General features: G+C 35.9%; 1 protein-coding gene across 1 annotated transcript in view; it reads right to left on the bottom strand.

The window, feature by feature from the left end:
* Window positions 1-6,970: 6,970 nt before the first annotated feature.
* Window positions 6,971-23,510, bottom strand: part of sgcz (sarcoglycan zeta) — a 279,764-nt gene continuing 263,224 nt past the window's right edge. The window contains exons 7-8 of the mRNA XM_079898802.1: window positions 18,917-19,040; window positions 6,971-7,363 (exon numbers count right to left, since the gene is read on the bottom strand). Coding sequence (XP_079754928.1) covers window positions 7,166-7,363; window positions 18,917-19,040 — 322 coding nt within the window. The 3' untranslated portion in view covers window positions 6,971-7,165. The remainder of the gene's footprint in view (window positions 7,364-18,916; window positions 19,041-23,510) is intronic.

The raw sequence follows: 23,510 nt of genomic DNA, 5'->3' as shown, positions 1-23,510 counted from the left end.
TATGTGTCTGAAGTTGTAGAGAGTGATACATAAAACGCATAACCATTCCGATACATCGACTCTGTATAATTCACTCTTCCACTTTTTCTTCTGAATCAGTTTCTGGTTCAAACACATATGAATACTGAAACCAGTATTTTTACTTGCCATTGTGTATCGTTTACGACAGTAAAGTTATCAGAGTGGATCAGGGCTGCGTTTCCCGAAACCTTCTTAACACTACGTCGTTCTTAAGTTACACCTTAAGCTGTACCTTATCGTTAATACGTGTTTCCCGAAATGTTCTTAGTTAAGTATACCTTCTGTAAGTCATACTTTCGGAAGGTTGGTCTGGACCACTCTTAGCTTTACCTTATCACTGTTGCAGGTCTATACGAATATAATTCTGAAGTTTTAATACACCCAGACAGTGTTCAATTAGGCTAATTCAAGTGTTTTCATGCAAAGAATAAAATTGCCATTACACTGATTGTTGTTAGATTTTTAATTGTATTATTATATATAATATTATTAATTTAATTAAAGAGCGATTTTAAAGGCCAGTAAAAGCATAGGCTACTATCAGTTAAGTCCTATTCGGACACTAATTATACACTAATTATATACGTTCGTAATTCGGTGATTTTAGTGCCGCCTGAATCCATAATATCAGTGTTTTTTCTCACTCAACCCACGTAAAAATCCCCGGGCAAATTAGTACCTACTGTTTTTTGACAAACAGGTTGTGTGGTAATTTAATAGCCATCTGAATCCACATCTCTGAGTTTACAAGTAGAGATTGAAAATTCACTTTTTAAATCCTTTTTGATCACTGCCGAGCACCGTACGTAAGATGTAGCCTACACTTTTTTTACTGAAATGCTGGAAAGTATTTACAAGAACAAAATTTCATCGCAGCTCCACCTCAGCGAACAAAAAATGGGAAAGCACGTAAAAATTTTGAAATAGTTATGGCAGCAATGTGATACAATTTTAAATATGTAGGCTAGGCTATTATAGTTTGGATTATTTTTTTATAATATCCCATGAGTCCTAATAAATGCAATTTCAACTATTTCTAAAGTGCTTCTTTTATAAAGAACACCGCTTTCTCACATAATGCAGTGAAACAGCCCCTGCACCAATTCAGCACCATCGCCACGGACAGCACCTGGTGACATTGCACGTAAGAAGGTATATCTTAAAGGAGAACTCCGGTCAATTTTAACATTGAGCTCATTTTTTTTTACATTTGGAGTGCTGTCAATACAGAGAACAACGACAAAAATCGGTGTTGCCTACACCCTGTTATCCTCTTTTTAAAATTTGCACCCTGTTGACTTCAATGGGGCAAGTTTTAAACCTGCTTTTAGCCTCTTAAAGGGTTAGTTCACCCAAAAATGAAAATTCTGTCAGTAATTACTCACCCTCATGTTGTTCCAACCCCGTAAAACCTTCGTTCATCTTCGGAACACAAATTAAGATATTTTTTATTAAATCTGAGAGTTGTCTCACTCCTCCATAGGCTTCTAAGGGACCGAAACTTGCTGGCCCAGAAAAGTTATTAAAGTGGTCGTTAATATAGTCCAAGTGACTCCAGTGGCTTAATCTTAAGTATATCAAGCGACGAGAATACTTTTTGTGCGCAAAAACAAACAAAAATAACGACTTTATTCCACTATTAATTTCCTTCTCTCTGGGCCTCGTAGTGTTTTTGCGCTGCGCGTCTGTGTTGCACGTCATCACGCATCACACACATGATCAGCGTCGGCCAATAGTGAGCTTACGTGGTGACGTGTAACACGGACACGCTGCGCAAAAACACTACGTGAACCAACTAGAGGCCCAGAGAGAAGGAAATGAATAGTGGATTAAAGTCGGTATTTTTGTTTGTTTTTGCACACAAAAAGTATTCTCGTCGCTTGATATACTTAAGATTGAGCCACTGGAGTCACTTGGACTATATTAACGATCTCTTTAATAACTTTTCTGGGCCAGCAAGTTTCGGTCCCTTAGAAGCCTATGGAGGAGTGATCCAGCTCTCAGATTTAATCAAAAATATCTTAATTTATGTTCCGAAGATGAACGAAGGTCTTACGGGGTTGGAACAACATGAGGGTGAGTAATTACTGACAGAATTTTCATTTTTGGGTGAACTAACCCTTTAACATCCTTGATGTGTCATTACAAGTGCACAGGTCATGTGAGTGATTGCTTTAGAGTTAACACGGGTGAATCTGACTGCAGTAGATGTGAAAGATATGAATAAAAATTATGTTTATTCAGCCAGCGCACATACCTGTATTTACATCCTGTTTTCGGTCGAAGTCCATAGTAATCGATTGTCGAGTTCACGCGCATGATCATAGGTACTAAACCAATGCGAACTCGACAATCGATTACTATGGACTTTGACCGAAAACAGGATGTAAATACAGGTATGAGCGCTGGCTAAATAAATATAATTTTTATTAATATCTTTCACATCTACTGCAGTCAGATTGACCCGCGTTCACTCCGAAGGAATCACTCACATGACCTGTGCACTTGTAATGACACATCAAGGATGTTAAGAGGCTAAAAGCAGGTTTAAAACTTGCCCCATTGAAGTCAACAGGGTGCAAATTTTAAAAAGAGGATAACACGGTGTAGGCAACACCGATTTTTGTCGTTGTTCTCTGTATTGACAGCACTCCAAATGTACAAAAAAAATGAGCTCAATGTTAAAATTGACTGAAGTTCTCCTTTAAGCAGCTGCCTAAGGTATGGTTCGGGGAACACGCCTAGAAATGGTATACCTTTAGTTAAGTTATTCCTTAAGAGTCTTCGTAGCGCGCTAAGAGACAACGTTATCGGGAAATGCAGGCCAGATTTTTTTGTGATTGAGTGGAGGCGGGGCTCATTTGCATATTCATGGAGACATATATACTAAATGAAGCAAGGGTGTAGTTACATTCAAGCTATTTTAAGGCATGAAGCATTTTTTTTTTATGAAGAAAAACTTAAAAAATGTAATTTTGGTGATCATGAGTTTTAAGGGATAAAATACAGGGGAACTACAGTCAGTAATTTCTTATTTTGTGTCAGAGGTTATGAAAATGAAAAATGGAGTTGATACCTTTAATATAAAATATGAGCCTCAGCCACATACATTTAGAAAAATAATCTTGTACGGTCATAGCTATTCTAGTTTGGGTATGCAATATCTTCATGGTTTTCAAATATTATTAAACTGTAATAATAGTTCACTGTTTATACTGTTAATAGTTTTTAATAAAAAATGCAGCCTTGGTGAGCATTTGAGACTTCTTTCATAATGTCTTTAAAAATAATCTTACCGACCTCAAAATATTTGAATGCTAGTACTTTTACTGGGAGTGTACAGCATCGCTCCATCACAGAATTCTAAACATTTGAAACGCAGAAAGCTAACTTATCTACCTCCATATCTGGATATATGCCCGGTTATAATGCTCTTGAACATCTTTTGATGAATTACTGCTGCCATGATCAACAGAAAATCAAAACCAACATCTCTTTAAAATTACATTCCGTGGGCAGTAATAATTCAACATGAATTGCACCAGGGGAAAAAAAAAAGACACGGTATATAATAAACCTAATTTACATAGAAAGGAGGCGAATTTGCACTGAAAACAATAACAATGATTGCAGGTTCAACCAAATCAGAGATGTTAGCAAATAAGTCCCAGTTTTTTCGCTGAAAAACCAAATGCAAAAGTGACTCAACTGTAAATGCCCCTTTGAATGTTGTTCTTCATGACCACATACTGCTGGGTCTCATGGTGTAAATTCACTGAAAAAGCAGGAGACAATTGAGGTGAGAATGATAGTGAAAATATAAACAACAACTGTAATAGTTAAAAGGTGAAAACTGTTAAGCGTTTACATATGGTTTCAGTCATTTGCCTCCTGGGGGATTGTGAGCTGTCTGTCTACCTCTCGACGCTTTATATAACACGTTTATCCCTTATGAATGCCAATGAGGCATCTCAAAAACATTCATTATTTAGAGAAGAATACAACTCAAATTAATTTTTAGCAATCTTCTTAGACGCTATTCAATCCAGCTGTTTTGTCCTAGACAAGTTCTTAATTGTTTAGGAAAGCTATTTTTAATCTCGTTCAACTTTCAAACACTATAATACAGATGGCATTCAACAATAAGAATGAAATCCACACTGAATTTGTGATGAATCTGCATCTCAAGACTCAACAAAGTTTTTTCAAAGCCCTTGGAAACAGATTTAATCATATTTCACCTTCAAATCTCATTTTAAAACACATAAAAGGGTAAATAAAGTGTAATAACACAAAATGAGTACATATGTTTAAAAATAAACAAACCCTAAAGGGTGTTTGTTTTACACTCAAAACACGTTTTTAATAGTGCGTCACATTTTATGAGCACAAAACAGTGAGGAATGAGTATGCTTTTTATGGACCTCAATCTCCTCTGGTGTTTAGCTTCTCTCCCAGAGTTCGTAAGCTTTATAAGACCTCTCTGCTTTTCCAAATGACAGTGGAGGTGCCAGAGGAGTGAGTCCTAACCAAAGCACTGACCTCATCCTTTTATGAAGATGTTCTATTTCATGGTAAATTTGATCCGAAAGCCTCAAAGACTGCCTCTGCCTGCATCTACCCATTCTAGTCAAACATTGATAGAAAATTGAAAGAAAATAAAGAAATAAAAAGACAGAGACTGGGAGATGTAGTAACATATGTCCATTCCTTTCTTCACAGAAAATAAATCAACTACCCTGGACTCTGCCAAATGTCAATGGCACTACCATTGCTGAGAAATATCATGAAAAGTAAAAAAAAAAAAAAAAAGGGAAAGACAGTGAGTGGGTTTCATTTCCCAAATAAACATATTTGCATGTGTTCATCATTTCATGTTTATTTTTAATTATTTTCAAACTCATTTCATGAGCCAGTTTAATTTGAATGGGATAATACTGGAGTTATGATGAAAAGAAAATCTAGGACATTAACATGACCTCATATAAATGAATAATATTCCACCCTCACAGCAATCTTACAAACACATTGCATAGAATTTGTAAGAAAATATATCTTTGTTTTAGTTTAAGAAATCTTCTCTCCTACAGAACGCAAACACAAAATTAAATAAATAGTTATTTTGATGCTAAGCACCTCATACTACTGTACATTATCTGTGTTCTGTGTTAATCTAGTCAGGTTCTTCCATATTTTATACATTTATGAGGGCATTTGTGGCTTGGATATCTTTTGCCAGGTCTTGGTCATCTGAAAAACAAATTTGAGCTTTTAAACATAGAGCCATATGCTTCAGTTATTCGTCTTTATTTTATCTCCTATTGCCAAACATACTTTTTATGTCTCTCGCAACTGAAGAAACCTGCTGTCAAAAATTCTCAAACGACAATGTTTCATGTGTCATAATAAGTTTGATGACAGTCATAAACACAAGTGATATTGGATTACTTCTGTACAATAAGTTTGTTAACCTCTTTGGAATTAGAATTTTACATGAATGGCTTCTAAATTTGTGCATTTTGCTTATGAAATAGAACTTTCTTTGATTAACATTTAATTTATTACTATGAAATTATATTTTAGGAGCTAATCTTGCATAAATGCATATAATTCCAAATGGGTCAATAACCGTTTCTCATAGCTGTATACACTTTTCCCTACATAACTTCATAGGTTATTCCATATTGGCAGTTTACTTTCACTGTGAGATCTTTTTGCAGAAATGAGCCTCTAAATCATATTTCAATTTACTCAAGTGCAGTGGTCCATGGTCTGAAACACTAAAAACAGTAAATAATGTAACAATGATGATTAATAATAAACTTGCAGTATTGATTTTTGCACTACATCATGTGGAGAGAATTACCAAGAAAAAAAAGAAAAAAAGAGTTGGGGAAAATATTATTTTTGACTGGCAGGATCAATTTTAGTTAGGACCTAAACACAATCCAAAAGTTTAATTTGATTGATAAAATAAAAAAATAAAATAAACAAACAGATTTTTTTTTTAACACTGGCCCAACCCTAGTACATGTAAACATGTCCATGAGACCAAAGCAATAATACTAATAAAAAAAACAAAAACATTATCAAGCATTCTTGAATACAAAATTCTTAAAATAAACTTTCTCTTTTTATTATTATTTATTAATGTTGTTATATACATGGCATAATCTTGTGCTTTTTTTTCCAAAAAAGAAACATCCAAGAGAAAAAAAAAAGGTTTTGTTTTCTTTCGGTTTATAGTCTTATCTTTTTGACCAATGAACTAAAAATAGAGGACAGGGTTCGTTCGGTCAGTTTTCCTAGCGGAGGTTAGTCTTACTGCACGTGGAGGGACAGTAGCAGGTGATGTGCTTTACTAACAGTAGCAAAGGCACCTTAGTATCTTCTTTAGAAAAACACGCGCTCGTTTGCGGGTCGCCGTGTGTGTGTGTGCTCATTCATGAGTGCAGTCCAGCGTCCCGGCACACATTCACAATCCTCCACTGAGTCAGACGCTCATACAAAAATAAGAGGAACAAAACACACTCACAGAAGAAAAGAAAAGGAAAAAAAAAAAACAAGAGTTTCTGCTCCATTTACAGATTGGGAAGATGTGGCTCCAACCGAGCCAAGATACGTCAAATGATTCCTGAATTCTGCTTGAGAGGACAAAGAGGAAAAGGAAGATGGGAAAGAGGACAAATTGAAAGAGGAAGAGAAAGAAAGGACAAAATAAAGTAAAAGACTGATGTACGGTCAATGTGAGAAAGATGCTTTGATGACAGACACAGATAGATAGATAGATAGATAGATAGATAGATAGATAGATAGATAGATAGATAGATAGATAGATAGATAGATAGATAGATAGATAGATAGATAGATAGATAGATAGATAGATAGACAGACAGATAGACAGATAGACAGACAGACAGACAGACAGACAGACAGACAGACAGACAGACAGACAGATTTATACTGGATGGACAAATGTAAGGGCAGATGGACAGACAGATGTAAGAATGGATAAAAGAAAGGCATTACAGAATTAAGAAAGAGAAGAGGACAGAGGAACCAGAGGAGGAAGGAAAAGAGCAAGAGAGGGAAGGTGAAGGAAGGCCTTTCTGGTGCTGGGTGGTCCATGGCCCACCCACCTTTCTCAGCTCCAGAGACACACGCTATTGGTGGTCTGGCAGGTGGAGGAGCTCTCTGCAGGAGACAGATAGAGCTTGCCACTGGGACATACACACACCTCGTACACAGTCTGTTTGGAGTATGTGGTCCCCGGACCAAGCAATAGGTCCACGCTCCCGTGTGGAAGATTTCCCAGACGGATTGAGTTTGCGTTTAAGAAGATCTGAGAAGAGGAGAGGTGAGGAGAGTAGAGAAGAGGAGGAGAGCAGAAAATACAGACATTATAATCAAAGACTTCAGATAAATCAACATAATAACAGTCATTTAAGATTACACTGCATTTACTCATATAAAAACGCCACACTGATGAAAGACTGTATCATTATGTAAGACATACATAGTTGAACAGTGTTGTCCGTTGTGGTAAAGACACATCAATCTGACCAGTCCAGTCTAGTCTCTCTGTGTGTGTATGTGTGTTGCTTAGACCATTTCCCAGCTTCAGACCCCCACAGCCCAGTCATCTGGGTTATTGCTCACAAAAATGGCAAGCATTTTCCAAATTTGGCAGAATAAAAAAAGACATACGATTCAATGATATTGTCACACGTTTTGCACATTTTAACAGCTTGATTAGAAATAACACAAAGCAACAATATAATGCTCAATAATTATTTACCTTGATTTTCCTTTGTTTTAATTGCATATCACATTCCATGTGTCTATCTTAGGCTCTTTGGTAACCAAGGACACTCATTTTATGGTATAGACAAACAAACAAACCAAGATCTTTATATAACATAGTGTCACTTTTAATAAAAAAAAATAAAAAAAACATTGGACATGAAAATGTTCAAACTTGAAGAAACACCTAAGATGCAAGATTATATTAAAAACTCTGGCTATGACACAATGGTAAGACTACCATGACACAATCCTGACACATCAATTCATCCTAAAGGACACACATTTCATTTCCAGATATGGACCTGGAGCGAGAACATCACCAGGGACGTGAACTACATTTTATTAAAAGTCTGTTTGCCCTTTGATTTATAAATATGTTGATTCCTGTATTTATTAGTTCCAAAAAGTCTGTTGGCTCTGACAACTAGGAAAGGCCAAATAATCTATACCATAACTCACACACTGTGGATGAGTGACAAAAAACAAAGGAGTGAGAGAGAGAGTGTGAGAGAGAGAGAAGACACCAACAAGGAAGAACTAATTATTGTAAGTAATGGTGTCTGAGGTGTTGACAGGGCATATCTCTATAAACATTTGCACAAACAAGCCCCCATGATGCTTTGCTGTCAGCAGGACAGCACACAGCCACTTTTCCTATAGCTGTCTCTCACTTTGTCTCTCATTATTTGTCTCTTTCACCTTTTGCTGTGTCAGTTTTTCATTTTGCTCTCTCCAAGTGCCCTGCACACTTCAATATGACACTTATCAAATGTGAATTAGTTTTTTACACAATCAACATTTTTTATACAGACATGGACAGAGTGAATTTTACATGTCCCTACGTAAACTGCCATACTTGACACTTCTATTGAATGCAAGTTGAATGCAGGATAAATGAATGCAAGATAAATGCTGCAATGGACTGCGTAATGTTTACTATCCTAAAACCAGCATTGAATGTACCCAAGGGGATTTCAAGAACCTCTGTATGTCTGTTCCTCTATGTAGTAAGTTCAGGACAATTTGTATGAAGATGAGCACGTTAATGGGAGCAATATAAAAGAAAAAAAAAGAAAAAGAAAAAAAAAAAACTTAAGTGGACACACTCTAAAAAATAATTCTGTGGCTTAGTAAATATTACAGTAATATTTAACTTTATTAGCTTAATAAAATCTCTGAATATTGTTTACTTGATTGTTTTAGTTAAACTTACCAAAATAATTGACTAAAAATCCAACAGTTAATTTTATCTAAAATTTGCAGTTATATTTAAGTGTTTTTCACTAAAAGAATTTAGTATTTGACTAACCAATTATTTATTTATAATACACTTAATATATTTGTGAAATTTCTATCACAATATTTAAGAATGGAGAATTAAACCTGTTTCAAGAAACAAAAATATTAATTCAAATCAATATTATTAATATATTTAACACACTCTTAAGAAATTGAGTAAGATTACTCAATTAAAACAATTCACCCCTCCCCCACCCACTGACGTGACGACATCTCAACGGTTGAGTGAGCGCGGGCTGTTTGAATTCTCTCCAGTCTCCAGAACAGCTCTCTCTTCTCAGCATTGCAGAATTGGTGTATTTCTTCTGTGGAATTCAGGTGTGTGTTTTTTTTTATTTATTTTATCTTTTATTTTATAAAATCATTACTGTGCTTTAAATCATTTTATTTAATGCAAAACAACATACAGAGGTGTAATTCGACACCTAAACGAGAGTCGCGCCTGTCTTTTTGCGTGATTGAAACGCCTTGCATAAAACACATGACTTTATTCCTAATGATAATGAATATAATTCATTTGCATGATAAAATGTCCTCAGAACTGTGCACTGTTTGTTTATAGACAGGTTATGGAGTCAATCGCTCGCAGTGTCTTTTGGCTATGACTGAGTGAAACTCAGGACGGCGGTCTAAAGTTAGAAATTCACCCGCAGAGCGCCGGCACCAAAATTTAAGTTAAACAAACGCAGATGCAGTGAGGAGTGGCAATTACGTTCAGTGCTAATTAAACTGTACTTTTTCTGTCAATGATTTTGCTCCTTTAAAACTATTTAGGCCCAAACCAAAAATTTATTTGCAGGTGCCACTTATTTAATGCAATGAAATTGTATGTCTGTGATTGGTTACAATACTAAAACCCACTACAAAAATAAACAACTTTTTTTTTTTTTTTTTTTTTGCAAAATGGAACTTAAATGTAATACCATCACAACTGCTTCATGATTAGTTATATTAATCAATCTTGATTATTTAATTAAATATGCCCCCTCTTAGTCCCCTGCTTTACATGTCCTTCTGTCTCCGTTCTCTTTAAAGAATTTGCATTTGTCCTCTAAATGCTTTTATCACTTCATCCCCTTCATTGCCAAATTACTAAAATTCTATTTTGGCATTCGGTTAGCCGACATGTCCTCATGCATTGTGTCACCTAATACCGGTGAGTGCCGCCTTGGCCCAAAACAGACCCTCAAATCCAATTACATTTTAAACACTCTCCCGTTTTCTGTCAGGAGACGGAATTCCAGAATTTTCTGAGATATGGCATGGCTAATGATACCGCCCGCTGACAGCTATCATGACCCCTACTGAGAGACACTATGAGAAAGAGGGGTGGGGGGCCAACCAGCGGGAGCAAGAGAGATAAAGAGACAAGGGAAAGAAGTCGGAACGGAAGTCATTTAGGTCATCTTATGAAGGGATTAAAGATGGCACCCTCCCCAAATGAAAGTGTCTGTATGAATTACTGTCAGTCAACCATGGGATAAAAACAGTTGGTGCGTTGTTTACAAACCTCTTTCCGTTCTGGAAACACTATCGGGGAATGTGTGTGTGTGTGTGTGTACACTTGCATGTTTATATGTGTAGAGAAGGCCAATTATAGTCGGTCCAAACATTTTTTCATGCATGATTTCTCCCATGTCACAGCTGGATGAGGAAAAGCAGCAAATGAAAATGAACAGGTCGAAAAAAGAGCTAAAGGTGGGAAGGATGGGGAGGGAAATGCAGCTGATGTGAAGAGGTAAATGAAGGGTGGGGGATAGAAACACATACAGGTGACCCATCAGACTTCACAAGGTCATTCGTGAGTATCTCATACCCCATTACGCTCTGGAGATGAGCAGAGTCGCATGCTATAAAACACAAACAGATCTCTTTTCTTGTCTCTCTGACCATGGCAATCAAACAATTATAGCGCACAGTTGTTGCACGTTTCATTTACTTCTGGACTTACTAATACAAATTGATGGTTTGAGCACCCAAAAATAAAAAGGTTTATGGACCTGGGGCTGCATACTTGTCTTTCCCATTATTCTACAAGGGTCAAGTATCACAAAAATACCTCAATACAGGTGTCAGTATTCTCAATTATTTTTTAATATTTCGTTTCTTGGCTTGTGTGTGTATATTGTGTAAAGGGATAACTAACCAAAATGAAAATTCTGTCATCATTTACTTAGCCCCATATTGTTCCAAACCTGTATGATGATCTGTGGAGTACAGAAGATCATTTTGAAAAATGTCTGTGTTCTTTGTCCACAAAATGAAATGAAAGTCAATGGGATCTAAAGTTGTTCTGAATGTTGAATGAATAACAAGATGAAACACTCTAAAAAAAATATCTTCTTTCGTGTTGTGATTGAAACAAACCTCAATACTCAAGTGGGTGATACAGTAACCTTGAAATATGCATTCAATTAAACTGGATGTGTTCTTTTTCAGGCAGCTAGCTATACACTTTTCAAAAGTTTAACAAACTTTGTTAAACATAATCACAAAGGGAAAAACACTGCTTGTCATAACTGTAATGGACTAAACAGTGAAGAAAAGCTGGTCTAAAGTCAATGGCGCAATATTTTTTTTGTTATTTAAAGAGCGCGTTAGTAATATGCGCATATAGGCGGGTACACGACGCGCAGTCTATTTCAGTTGCCTCAAAATAGCAACACGCCAACAATGCGCCTGAACACACCTCGTTTTCAGACCAGCACACCCATGACTGAACAAATGGGCGCAAATTGCTATTTAAACAACTTGGCGCAGGACGTGAAAATGATAACTGCGTCAGGCTGAAACTAAAGAAAAACACCCACGTGTCGCACCTGGCGCCGCATTGCGCCAGGTATATGATAGGGCCCTATAAGTTTCAAACAGAATAGATTTATTCTCTAATGCTTTAGAAAACCACATACTGGTACTTTCTCTTATGACGGTTGATACCTACAGCCTATGTGCTGATTAGAGGAACGGTATAATGTGATATCAAAAACATGTTTATATTTACAAACAACCATATGGCTAACAGAAGAATAATATACAGTTGACAAAAGAATTAAGAGAGGAGAGCAACAACAGAAGGATAAGCCCGAATGGAGTTGGCACAAATAAAAACACTCCAAAAACTAAATTTTCCCCCTGACTTTTAGAGCCATACTTTAAAAAAGCGCCGCTAAGCACGGCAGAGAGAAGTGCCATGGGACTCCATACTCCAGAATAATAGAAAATAAAACCTCGCCACCATCACGCAGAAACAACCCTGGGGCAAAACAAACCGCTGGCAGTAATTTGGCTGTTGGATTATTAACCTCATAGGATCTACCCCCTCTCTCCTGCACTACAGGGCTTCTGATAGATTTGTCTGCTGATAGATGAGCCTGCTTCGGTGGCAGGGCTAGTTTAGGATCGTTTCTCTCATTACTTTGTCCCTATCACACACCTTAGTGGCTTTATTAAGATGCATGGGTTTAAGGGCTGGTCTCAAATGGACGCCATATTGGAGCTTTGCACCAACAAATGAAACATTAGCCTAGTACATATGCCTGGTTCAGCTCCCCTGTCTCCTCGGCTTGCTGACACCATATGTATCTATATCCACCGCCTCATTGGCTGGCTGAAGTGAGAGGGAGTGTTCAGGTGGAGAGAATGGGGGATTTACTCCACAGCTGCCATGTAACACAAGCACAACAACAAAATAGGTACTTAATTTCATGCATGATGATGATGGTGATGGTGTTTAGCGTAATGAAAACCGATCTAGTTGAGGGCTATGCTGGGGTAATCATGAGGATATACATAGCACTGTTTTTATCTACACTTTTATCTGAATATCCAGTAGTTGATTTAACCCTGTGTTTAACATTTTCATCTAATAGCAATACATTTTATGTAATATAATTAATCTATTTACACAGTTCTGTTTAAAAGTTGAGGTCTTTAAGATTTTTTAAAACAAATTGATACTTTTATACAGCAAGGATGAAATAAAATGATCAAAAGTGACCGTAAATATTACATTGTTAGACAAAAACCAACACAGCCTCATTGGAAAAACGTACCTGTGGCAACATTTTATCAAAATGCAAATACGAACCAATACGTTCATATCACTGCAGTTTCTAAAAAGAAATGAACACTAGAGGCAATAAAACAGCAAGCACTTTTAATTGTTTTCACACACAATTGGGCAGATTATGGATAAATAAAGACTTGTTTTCAGGTGGCTCCTTGCACAATTATGGTATAACCTCAAAACACTTTTTATCATAGTGCATGATTTGTAAACAAATGTATTTTGGAGTTTGCATCACTTAACCATGAAAGACGAGTCATGATATACAGTAAGAGCTCAAAGTCCCCCCCAAAAAAAGCTAAAATCCCATGGTTACGATTACATTTTTATTTCGCATTTGCTTTTGTTAACACTATCGGGCAGGTTTAGGGTATAATTTAGGTGTACGTTATTTTAAAACGTGATGGAGCATTAATTTAATCTTTTAGCGCCACTCACCGGACAGTTTAATTCAGAACTGCAGTGATACATAGAAACTCCGACGTAATAAAACGTTGTCATATTCACGTTCATCTGTTCCGGAAAAAAACAAAAAATGCTTTTAGTGCCACTCACTGGACATTTCACTTTGAAACTGTCGTTAAACATGCACGACGCAACGTAGGCCTATTTTGCGTTTTGCAAAAATGTTGCCACAGGTAAATTCTTCGAATGAGCATGGGCTGACAAAAACTATTTTAAATAAATACAGTTCTTTTTAACTTTCTACCTTTCTCAGTTATTATGCTTTATTTCCAGATTCAATCATAGTCTCTTTCTTACATACTACACCATGTAGGCACATGCACACTCTTCAAAAATGGTGCTTTAAATCTCTTGACAAACTAAAAGATGTATATATATATTGAGTATATATATATATTCAAAATAAAATATATAGATTATACTGAATGTCAACTTGCTTATTTTGCTCAATATAAGGATTTAATAAGCCCAAATGTCATGCAAACAAGACACTATGCTTCTAACCACATGTCGGAAGCTGACGTTCCAACCACACAACTTTTTGCGAAGCTGTTTGCAAATGTTCATTGGAACTATGGTTTCGGGAAACACCAACTCATTGAACTATGTTGATAACAACAGAACTTGCAACCATAGTTAGCTAACAATGCTTTTGGGAAACGCACCCCAGGCTGAAAAACAGCAAACAAGTTTGGGCTGTTTTTTTTTTTTTTTAAACACTTGTAATTTGTTTAAAGGATCATATGTATTACTTGGTTAAAATGACTGCACCTTTAATTGTGCCATACAAAGCTGTGACTTCAAATAAAGAAATAGCATTCAGTATCTCTTCTCCCTCTCTTTCTTTCTCACGAGAGCTATCAGAGCACATACAGCAGTCACTTCTCATTTCCCTTGATCTTAATGGGCAGCAGGAAGAGAAAAGGCAATAGGACATGGACCCAGTCAGCCATTCTCCTTTAATTCTCTCACCCCAAACTTTTTAACATTGCCCTCTTAAGAGTCAGCTGCTGACAGCATTGATTTGATTTCTCGTCTCAGCTGTCTAATGCACTTGATTCTCTTCTCCAAATTGACAGAGGCATCTATTTTCAGCGTCTCTTCCCTCTGGAGAATTACAAGGAGAGATGGGGGCAAACAGGATGGGATTGTGCTGATATGAGCATTTGTTCTAAATTACTGAGCTTGTTCATAAAGACGGAGAGAGAGAGGGAGGGAGAGTGAGAGTGAGAGAGAGAGAGAGAGAGAGAGAGAGAGAGAGAGAGAGAGAGAGAGAGAGAGAGAGAGAGAGAGAGACTTTTTTTACTTTTTAACTTCTCTTTAATTACAATCTATTAACACAAAAAAAAATAACATCTTAAACACATTATTTCATAAATACATAAAAAATCAGCTTCTTTTACAACAATACATTACATCCTCCCTCTTCATTGACATAACATATTTCCAACACCCCATAAATAGAAGAAAGATTCAGTATCATTCACCAATTCATAATACTTATACTCCATAACCAGCCTACTTTTTACCAGAGTTCTGAACATGTTCAAAGGATCAGATTCACTATTAAACTACATTTTTATCTTTCTTGTCAGCCAAACTGGCCTTATCAAATAAAACATTAATCAAAACAATTTTGCTTTTATTTGAGGTGCTTTATTTTGGTCCAAAAAAAAAAAAAAAAAAAAAAAAAAATTTATATATATATATATATATATATATATATATATATATATATATATATATATATATATATATATATTGTAAAACTAAAACCTAAATGATGGCTCAAGTCTTTTAACACAACAATAATTTCTAATAGCATTGAACATCCAATAAATATATGAAAAACTAAAAATCCAATGAGAAATCCTCCATTGTAAATCTCCACTCAATTGGTTACTTATACAATGTCCTCTGACATCCTTTTGGAGAGGCCCCCGATTCAACAAAATTAGTCCATTTGGTCTCTGGAAGATCTTTCAATGCTCTTAAATTTAAATATTTTACACAAACAAGATAAAGTGACTTCTTAGTTTTAGTGTCAAAGAGACCAATTTCAGGTGTTGTAAAAGAAAGTAATCTTCCATCAATCTCCTGCTAATCTCCTACATTTAAACCCACCCTGATGCTGGGGAATACAGTCTCAACCATTTCTGCTTGCAATGGTATTACAGTAAAAGACCCCTGCATCTCAGCTACTAATTCTTCAACAGTCCGAACAGAATGAATATCAATCTTCATGGCAAGTTTTTCTGCAGAAATCCATTTGTCCCTTGACCGAAGATGACAGATTTGACATATTCCTGCTTTAACCAAGCTTGCGCAGACACCTTTAGATTTTAACATCACACTAGATAAAACAGGATTAAAAATCAAAGAGTTGTCGCATCGTGATTTGCAACTGTTGCAAATCCATTTGTTCTTCGCCTCAGAAGTAGTGCGAGCGCGTGATGTCAAAAATAGAACGTGCATCAGTTTACTGTCGGGAATTTGTTTTGTTGCGTCGCATTTAGTGTAGACAGCATCACTGATTATAATGGGTTCTATCTGCTTTTGTTATGTCGCAACACTCGTGTGTGCAGTATACGTGGTGTACACTTTTCTCACATGTGCTATTGTATTGGAAGAATATAAGTGAATAACAGTTGTTCATCACACAAAGCTATATCGTATGGATTCAAAAGACTTGGTATACAGTGCACAAATAATATGGATCACTTTTATGGTGCTTTTGAGTCATTTTTAAAGCTCCAGTCCCCATTCACTGTAATTGTGTTTTCAACAGAGTGACCAGGATATTCCCTAACATTTCTCATTTTGTTTTCCACTGAAAAAAACAACAACAACAACAACAAAAAAACGGTTAAGTGAATAAATAACAATAGTAATATTTGTGTGAACTTTAATGCTTTAAGAAATGAGTTTTACAAGTTTTACAAGTGCCCATACTGTGCATCAATGACTTTCTCTTATATCACTCCTTACTGCACAATCCTGCTATCTCAGGCACAAAAGAAGAAGAGAGAAAAAAGAGAGAAAAAAAAACTTTTTTCCCAAAGAGGTGACAGAACAGCATGATATATGACTTGGACTCATGGAAGTTAATTAAATAGCCTGGGCAGTTACTAAAGTGAGATAGGAGAAGGAGAGAGAGACAAAGGAAGACAGAGGGGAAGAAATAGAGCTAGGCAGCTCAACATGACGGCACTAATTTGAACAAAAGGGGGGTGGGGGTGAGCGTGGATAATCTAAACATGTTCAAGGTGCTCTTAGAATTACACTAACACTGCAATTACTGGACAGTGAACTAGGCTTGTAGACAGAGAAAGATGTAGACAGATGAGTGTAAAACAGGTTGACAAAGAACATAAAAAAGCATGAACAAGAAAAAGGAGAAAGATCTGGAGTACTTTGGACGTGTTTGGTTGAGGCAATTATTGAGGACATGATCCGCTCACATCTGCCAGATAGGATTGTGTGAAGTCACATCTACCACCTTAACAAAAGGTCTAATGTAACACATATGAGATGTGATCATTAGATAACTCATCCAGAGCTCTTCACATAAGTACAGTACATGCACTATTAATAAATAAAAAAAAAACACTTCTGTGTTGAAGAAAATGTATGTGAACCCTTTGGATTTACTGGGATTTCAGCACAAATTGCTTATAAAATTTGACTTGATCTTCAACTTAAACCAATAATATACTACCAAACTGAAACATGTTTCTGTTTGAGGGTTTAAAAGGTTAGCTCATTACAACGGCAAATTATGCCATCAATTACTCATGTTTCAAACCCATTCAAAATTCGTTCATCTTTGAAACAATTTTTTTTTTTTTTTTTTTTTTGGTGAAATCTGAGAGATTTCTGTTCCTTCACTGAAAGTTTAAACATGTTAAAAGTTAAGAAATCTTAAAAGTAATCCATATTAATTGAGCAGTTTAATCCACAGCTTCTGAAGGGAAAAAAAATCACTTAATCTAATGAACAGATCTAATAACACACACATATTGAGCATATCAAATACAGTCAATGAAAGCTCAAATGCGATTGCTTGATGTTCATAAACAAAACTCATTGGTTCTTGTGGAAGAGCAGGATTGACCAGTGTGCATTGATCAATGTTTATGTGAAGAAAATCATAAATTAAATCTGTTCATCATAAAGTGGACTAAACTGTTCGATTCATATGCAATACGTTCATGTCTTTATGAAAGAGTGAAAAAGTGTGAGAGAAGGGGGAAACTACAACACTTCATTCTCAATTAATTTGTTGACATGTTGTCAAGAATAAACTTGTGTGTTAGTAAGTACACTATGTGTGGCGAATGATCTTGTAATTGACACTGAGTTTCTAAAGTGCTCACCAACATGACAGAAAACAAAACAAAAAACTTGAGTTTTAAATGCTCAGAGGGATGAGTTACAGTAGTGTGTGCTTGACATGCCACAAACATGGACACAATTTTTTTTTTTTTTTTTTTTTACAAATTATACAATGGGGTTGATAAGATTTAAAAAATAAAATGTTTTTAAAGAAGACTTTTATGCTCACCAAGGCTGTATATATCTATTCAAAATACAATAAAAACAGTAATATTGTGAAAAAAATATATAACAATTTAAAATAATTGTTTTCTATTTAAATGTATTCCTGTGATGACAAAGCTGAATTTTCATCAGCCATTACTCCAGTCTTCAGTGTCACATAATTCACATTTTTTTATTGTTATTTCCAATGGCAAAAACAGTTGTAGAACCGTGGGACATTGAACATTTTAAAAAAGCATTTATTTGAAATAATTAAATTAAATTCATCCTTGCTGAATGAAAGTTTTGTTTTCTTAAAAAAATCCAAGGTAGTTAAATCCAAGGGTTCACATACATTTTCCACCCAGCATTGTGAATGTTTACAAAGTGAGTTCAGTAAAGACAACATAACTTCACGTGTAATGGTGTGTATGTTATGTGTTTATGCTGAAGTTTCTTGTTCATCAGAACCTGTAACCTTTTTGTTGAATCCATGATGGCAGTCCTGGCTTAAATAAAGGTTCCAACAGGGTTTTTTTTTTTTTTTTTTTTGCAGTAATGGCAGTACATTTTTGGGAGATAGAACAACCTTTAGTGGAATGGAAAGGTTCCATGGACGTTACAAGTTATTAATGAAACTGTAGATGCCAAGAAATAACCTTTTTTTAAATCTTTTTGACATCTGCATGTTTTACCCTATATACAATTCCACATACTCACCTCTCCTTCTGAAGACTCTAAAGTGAGATCTTTCCTACAAGAAGCTTTGAATTCCCCTACTCCTGCGTTCACTTCAACACCTTTGGGAGCCTCCAGTGTCAGTGTCCTTGTCGGAGACTCTAGCCTGTTAGAAGAAGATAGACTTTGATGAGGAAATGACCACAAATCAGTTTTTAATCACACACAGCTTTCAGTTGGACACATAATAATCAAAACCTTTCTAAACTTCTCTCTCATGAAAAAAACTGATTCATTCTAGTGGGTCAGATTGTTCAGATGACTCACATCAATTAAATTATTAAATTACAATTAAATGATTTGAGGCATTTTGAGACAATTTTATCTCTTTATTTTTAAGAAAAAAACAGCTTTTATTTAATTTAATTTTTTTTCTAGTTGTATTTAGTATTGAAGTTAATGATATCAGCTGTCATCCCAGTTGAGGTCATTAATTTATAACCCTTGGTTTACAGTATGTGCCATAAAAATACAGCCGTTAGTTAAGGTCCTCTAATCTGATTGAACAAGCAGGGCTTCGAGAGTGCTGCTATTTAGTATAACAATACTGGAACATTTCACTTTCCTCAACGATGCAGACTAATTAAGGCCTTCATATTCAAGCTCTATTTGGTGCTATGAGACTTGTGAGAGACAAATAATGTGCAGATTGTAAAGAGCAAGAGCATGGTTAGAAGAAAACAATCAATATGAGATCTGTCAGGGAATGAGATAACTGAATGAACTGTCCACTTTAAAACACTGAGAAAGAAACATTAGGGAGAGAAAATAAATAAATAAATATATATATATATATTTAATGTTTGCAAGTCTGTCAATGTGAACTGCAACCCATTTTACTTCTGTACTGTGGACAAAACAAAACAAGACAAAAGGAGAACAGGACTTTATTTTATTGATCTTAAACGGAAGTCGTAGTGAAAAGTGAGTGTTGCAGAGCAGAATGGAAATAAATATAACTAACTATTTGGCTATTGGTTGACATTATTCATAGCCTGCATGGTCTATGTGATGTCAACAAAAAAGTAAAGTTGCTCTTGAATTAATCAATGTATTTCACAATTTAATTAAAGGCACAGTATGTACGTTTTTCCGTTAGAAGTCACTTATTCAAAACAATAACAAAGAAGCAGCTTGATGATGTCGTGTGTCGTGAATGAGTGTGGAGTCATGGGAGTTGTCGTCTTCACCTCCACAGCTAGCTGATGGAAAGCAATCTGATGGGACTAAAGGCAGAAATCATGTTCATGGATGAGCTAATGTATTTTTAAATTGTATTAACATTACTGTGGTATAAGGCAGGGCGGGACAGAGAGCCATGGGAGTGGAACGAGGCCGGAACAAGGCTGATAAAAAAAATAAAAAAAAATAAAAAAAACTGTCCTTCCTTATTCTATCTTGTTCTATCTTGTTCTATCTTCTGAAATGAAGAAGAAAAATAAATAAATAAATAAAAATAAATAAATAAAAAACCTCAATCTAGACAATCTTCAATAAAGCAGCAAAACAAAATATCTTAAGTGTGCAGCCAGAGAGTGGACTTGATTTTATATGAAAGATAAGGCCAGCTTTAGTCTCTTATCTGCCTGATTCATTAAACCGCTAGCAAATTCACCCATTCAAACATCCATCTTGACCTTTTCTGCCACTCTCACAAATGTATGTGTCGGGATATTTGTTACAGTCATATGAAAAGCAATGCATAAATATGACTCTTTAGAATTTTAAACTAACTCCATATTTATACTCCTTTTGCTTCCTATTGCAAACCTATGGTCTTTGTTCAGAATACATTTGTGTATGTATTGTATGTGTATGGTGTTCTGACTGGCAGCATTCAGGTTTACTGAGCTAAAAGAGTTCTAGAAAAAGATTTCAACAGTGAATGATACTGTGATAAATATGTAATATATCTGCTATTCACACTGTGAAGTTGTAGCTCAATAACACACCAGTTGCAAAACTCAAATGTTGTGCATGTATGCCATTTGAATACATATGTAGATCTGAAGCATCTGAGGTTGAAATCAGATTACAATCTTACGATTTGAAAATCTTATGCATTACAAGGTTGCCTTTTATAATTTGACTTTGGCTGCCACAACATGTCAGGCAATTTCTATGATGCACTTTTGACGTGACTAAGATATGTAAATAGCTACAAGTACATGCTAGGAGCATTTGCAGTTTAGTCTATAGTGAGTCTAGAATTTGAAAGTGATTTCAGACCTAAAAAAACATAATTTCTGTAAAAGAAGCTGCATTGCCAAAGTTGTATTAACATTTTACACACATATACCCTGAATTCCACACTGATTTAAAAAAAAAATATATAAAAAAAAAAAAAAAATAAAAAAAAATGAAATAAATACATTTTTAAACGTACAAAAGTAAAATGAATTTTTTTAAAAAGATGAACCTCCCTTTAAAAAATGTAATTGTTTCTTTTTTAATACCTTGTTTCTTACTTTTGCAAACCTTTCTACAATGAGCCACCAAATGAGATTTTCTCCTCTCATGAGAGTTTTGTGTGCTTCGACGTATCATTTATCACTATGCTCATGGTCACAGAAGCTGGGTACTGACTTTTGACTTTTGAGAATAAGACCAATGATGACATTAAGCAGCTCAATACCAACAGCTAACCTTTGACTTCATGTTCCTCTCTGAGTATTTACTTTTGGTTGCAGCCCTTCAGATTGATGAATGACACTGTACTATGGGTAGATGAACATCAGCCAAAGCCAAAGATGAAAAAAGCGTTGCATTTGACATTTTCAAGCCTCCCTGAGTTTTAAAGCTCCTCTCTGTGAGATTCTTACTTACTGGGCTCCATGATGTTATAGGATAAAACCAAGGGACTAGGACTCTTAGAAACTCATTTAGAAAGTTACAAAAGTTGTGCAAGTTAGTTTTGGCGGTGGGAAGAGAGAAACATTGAGACATCGCTGCTTTACAATAGTTTCATCACAAGTGCACAACATTGCTGATAATGGCGCCAAAAATAGGGCTTTCAAGAAAGTTCACTGGAGCTCTTGACCCTCCGAGTGGGTTTCCTCTATAGCTCGCTGAGCTCTTGGCCCAATGGTCCATTTGCTGTCTTCAACATTCCCTGACAAATCCTCGAATCGGTCAAAAATGACTTTTTGTAGTCCGCCCGTCTGCTGTGTGAAATGTAGCTGGGGAAATTGTGGCTGGCAGCAAGACCCTGTGAGAAAACGTAAAGCAATTTCATGCCCGTGCTCATCCATTGCTGATAATTTAATTGATAGTGATAGAACTGGGGAACCGGCATGGGCAGAGAGTGAAGCAGGAATAAGGTAGATCCACTGGGTATCTAAAGCACTGCTGTGGCGAGGAAGGAGGTTACAGGTATAAAGGAATGATATTGTATCTTATTTCACTCCTGTTGAAGAATATCATTCACTCGAGTGAGACCATGTGTCTTGGGAAGGCACCACTTCAGGTCCACTTCAAACCAAGATGAAAAGAGACAGGAAAGAACGAAAACGATAGAGAGTTAGATAGTAATTTAGAATGTAGTTCACAAAAAAAAAAAAAAAAAAGGACAGTGACAATCACAATCTGACATCATCTTTCCACTGCACACGACATTCACATACGATTGTCGCATTTCGCCCCCTAGTGACAGTCGCAAGGAACTTTGAATTTGGTTGTGAAGCAACCGTTAGCTCGGCTTATTCACCATGGTAAAATTAAGAATTTTAATGAATATATGGATATATCCACACAAAACAAATGACCCTCAATACATCTCAAATAAAAACATAATAGATTTTATAGAGCTAATCAACATAAATATTGATTAAATAATTATAAAATAATTATTTCTGCCATAATTATTAATATCCGCCATTTTACAGAAATAGTGTTTACAGAATAACGTTAAAGTGTTAAAATATTGGTAATTCTAACATAAGCACTCATAGTTTTGATTAGGATACATCACATCCGGTCGGCTGGTCGCATACGGTTTAGGCGTCCGAAGCTCAAATCGGATCCGGAATTTCCGCATACGTATATGATTGGAACTCCACGCTGCTCCCGTACTACTCTCCATTGGAAATGAATGACTTCTGGTCCAACGGCTGTCGTTTGTCGTGTGGAGTGGAAAGGCAGCTTTAACAGTGACTTTGAGTTCACACTACTGGTTGCCTAGTAATGTTTTGTGAATAACATTCACGGATGTTACTCTAAATGTAGACAATGAATCCGTTTTCTTGCCGCTATAAACAAACATTTTGGAAGAAAAAGACTAAACAAAAATGGAATCATAAAATGCTTAAAGATGAACGAGAGACAGTGTATGCTCTTTGCCATCGAGGATATTTATCTGTGGTAAAGGACAAACGCCGTGTATCTGCGTTCACGAAACCACTATGTACCATATGTACACAGAGACATATCATACATTTTAGGAATGTAGCTGACCGCTAAAATGAACTTCTCCTCCATCTTGCCTCGACACTCCACTACTGGATGTAGTGACGAATCACATGCGCTCCACTGACTTCAGTCATATTGGTTGTCGCTCTCGAAAGTAGCTCTTCATTTG

The sequence above is a fragment of the Squalius cephalus genome (assembly GCF_949319135.1).
Source record: "Squalius cephalus genome assembly, chromosome: 2".
In the NCBI taxonomy this organism is placed as follows: Eukaryota; Metazoa; Chordata; class Actinopteri; order Cypriniformes; family Leuciscidae; genus Squalius; species Squalius cephalus.
Note: the sequence above shows the minus strand (reverse complement) of the source record. Positions and strands in the feature narration are given on the sequence as shown.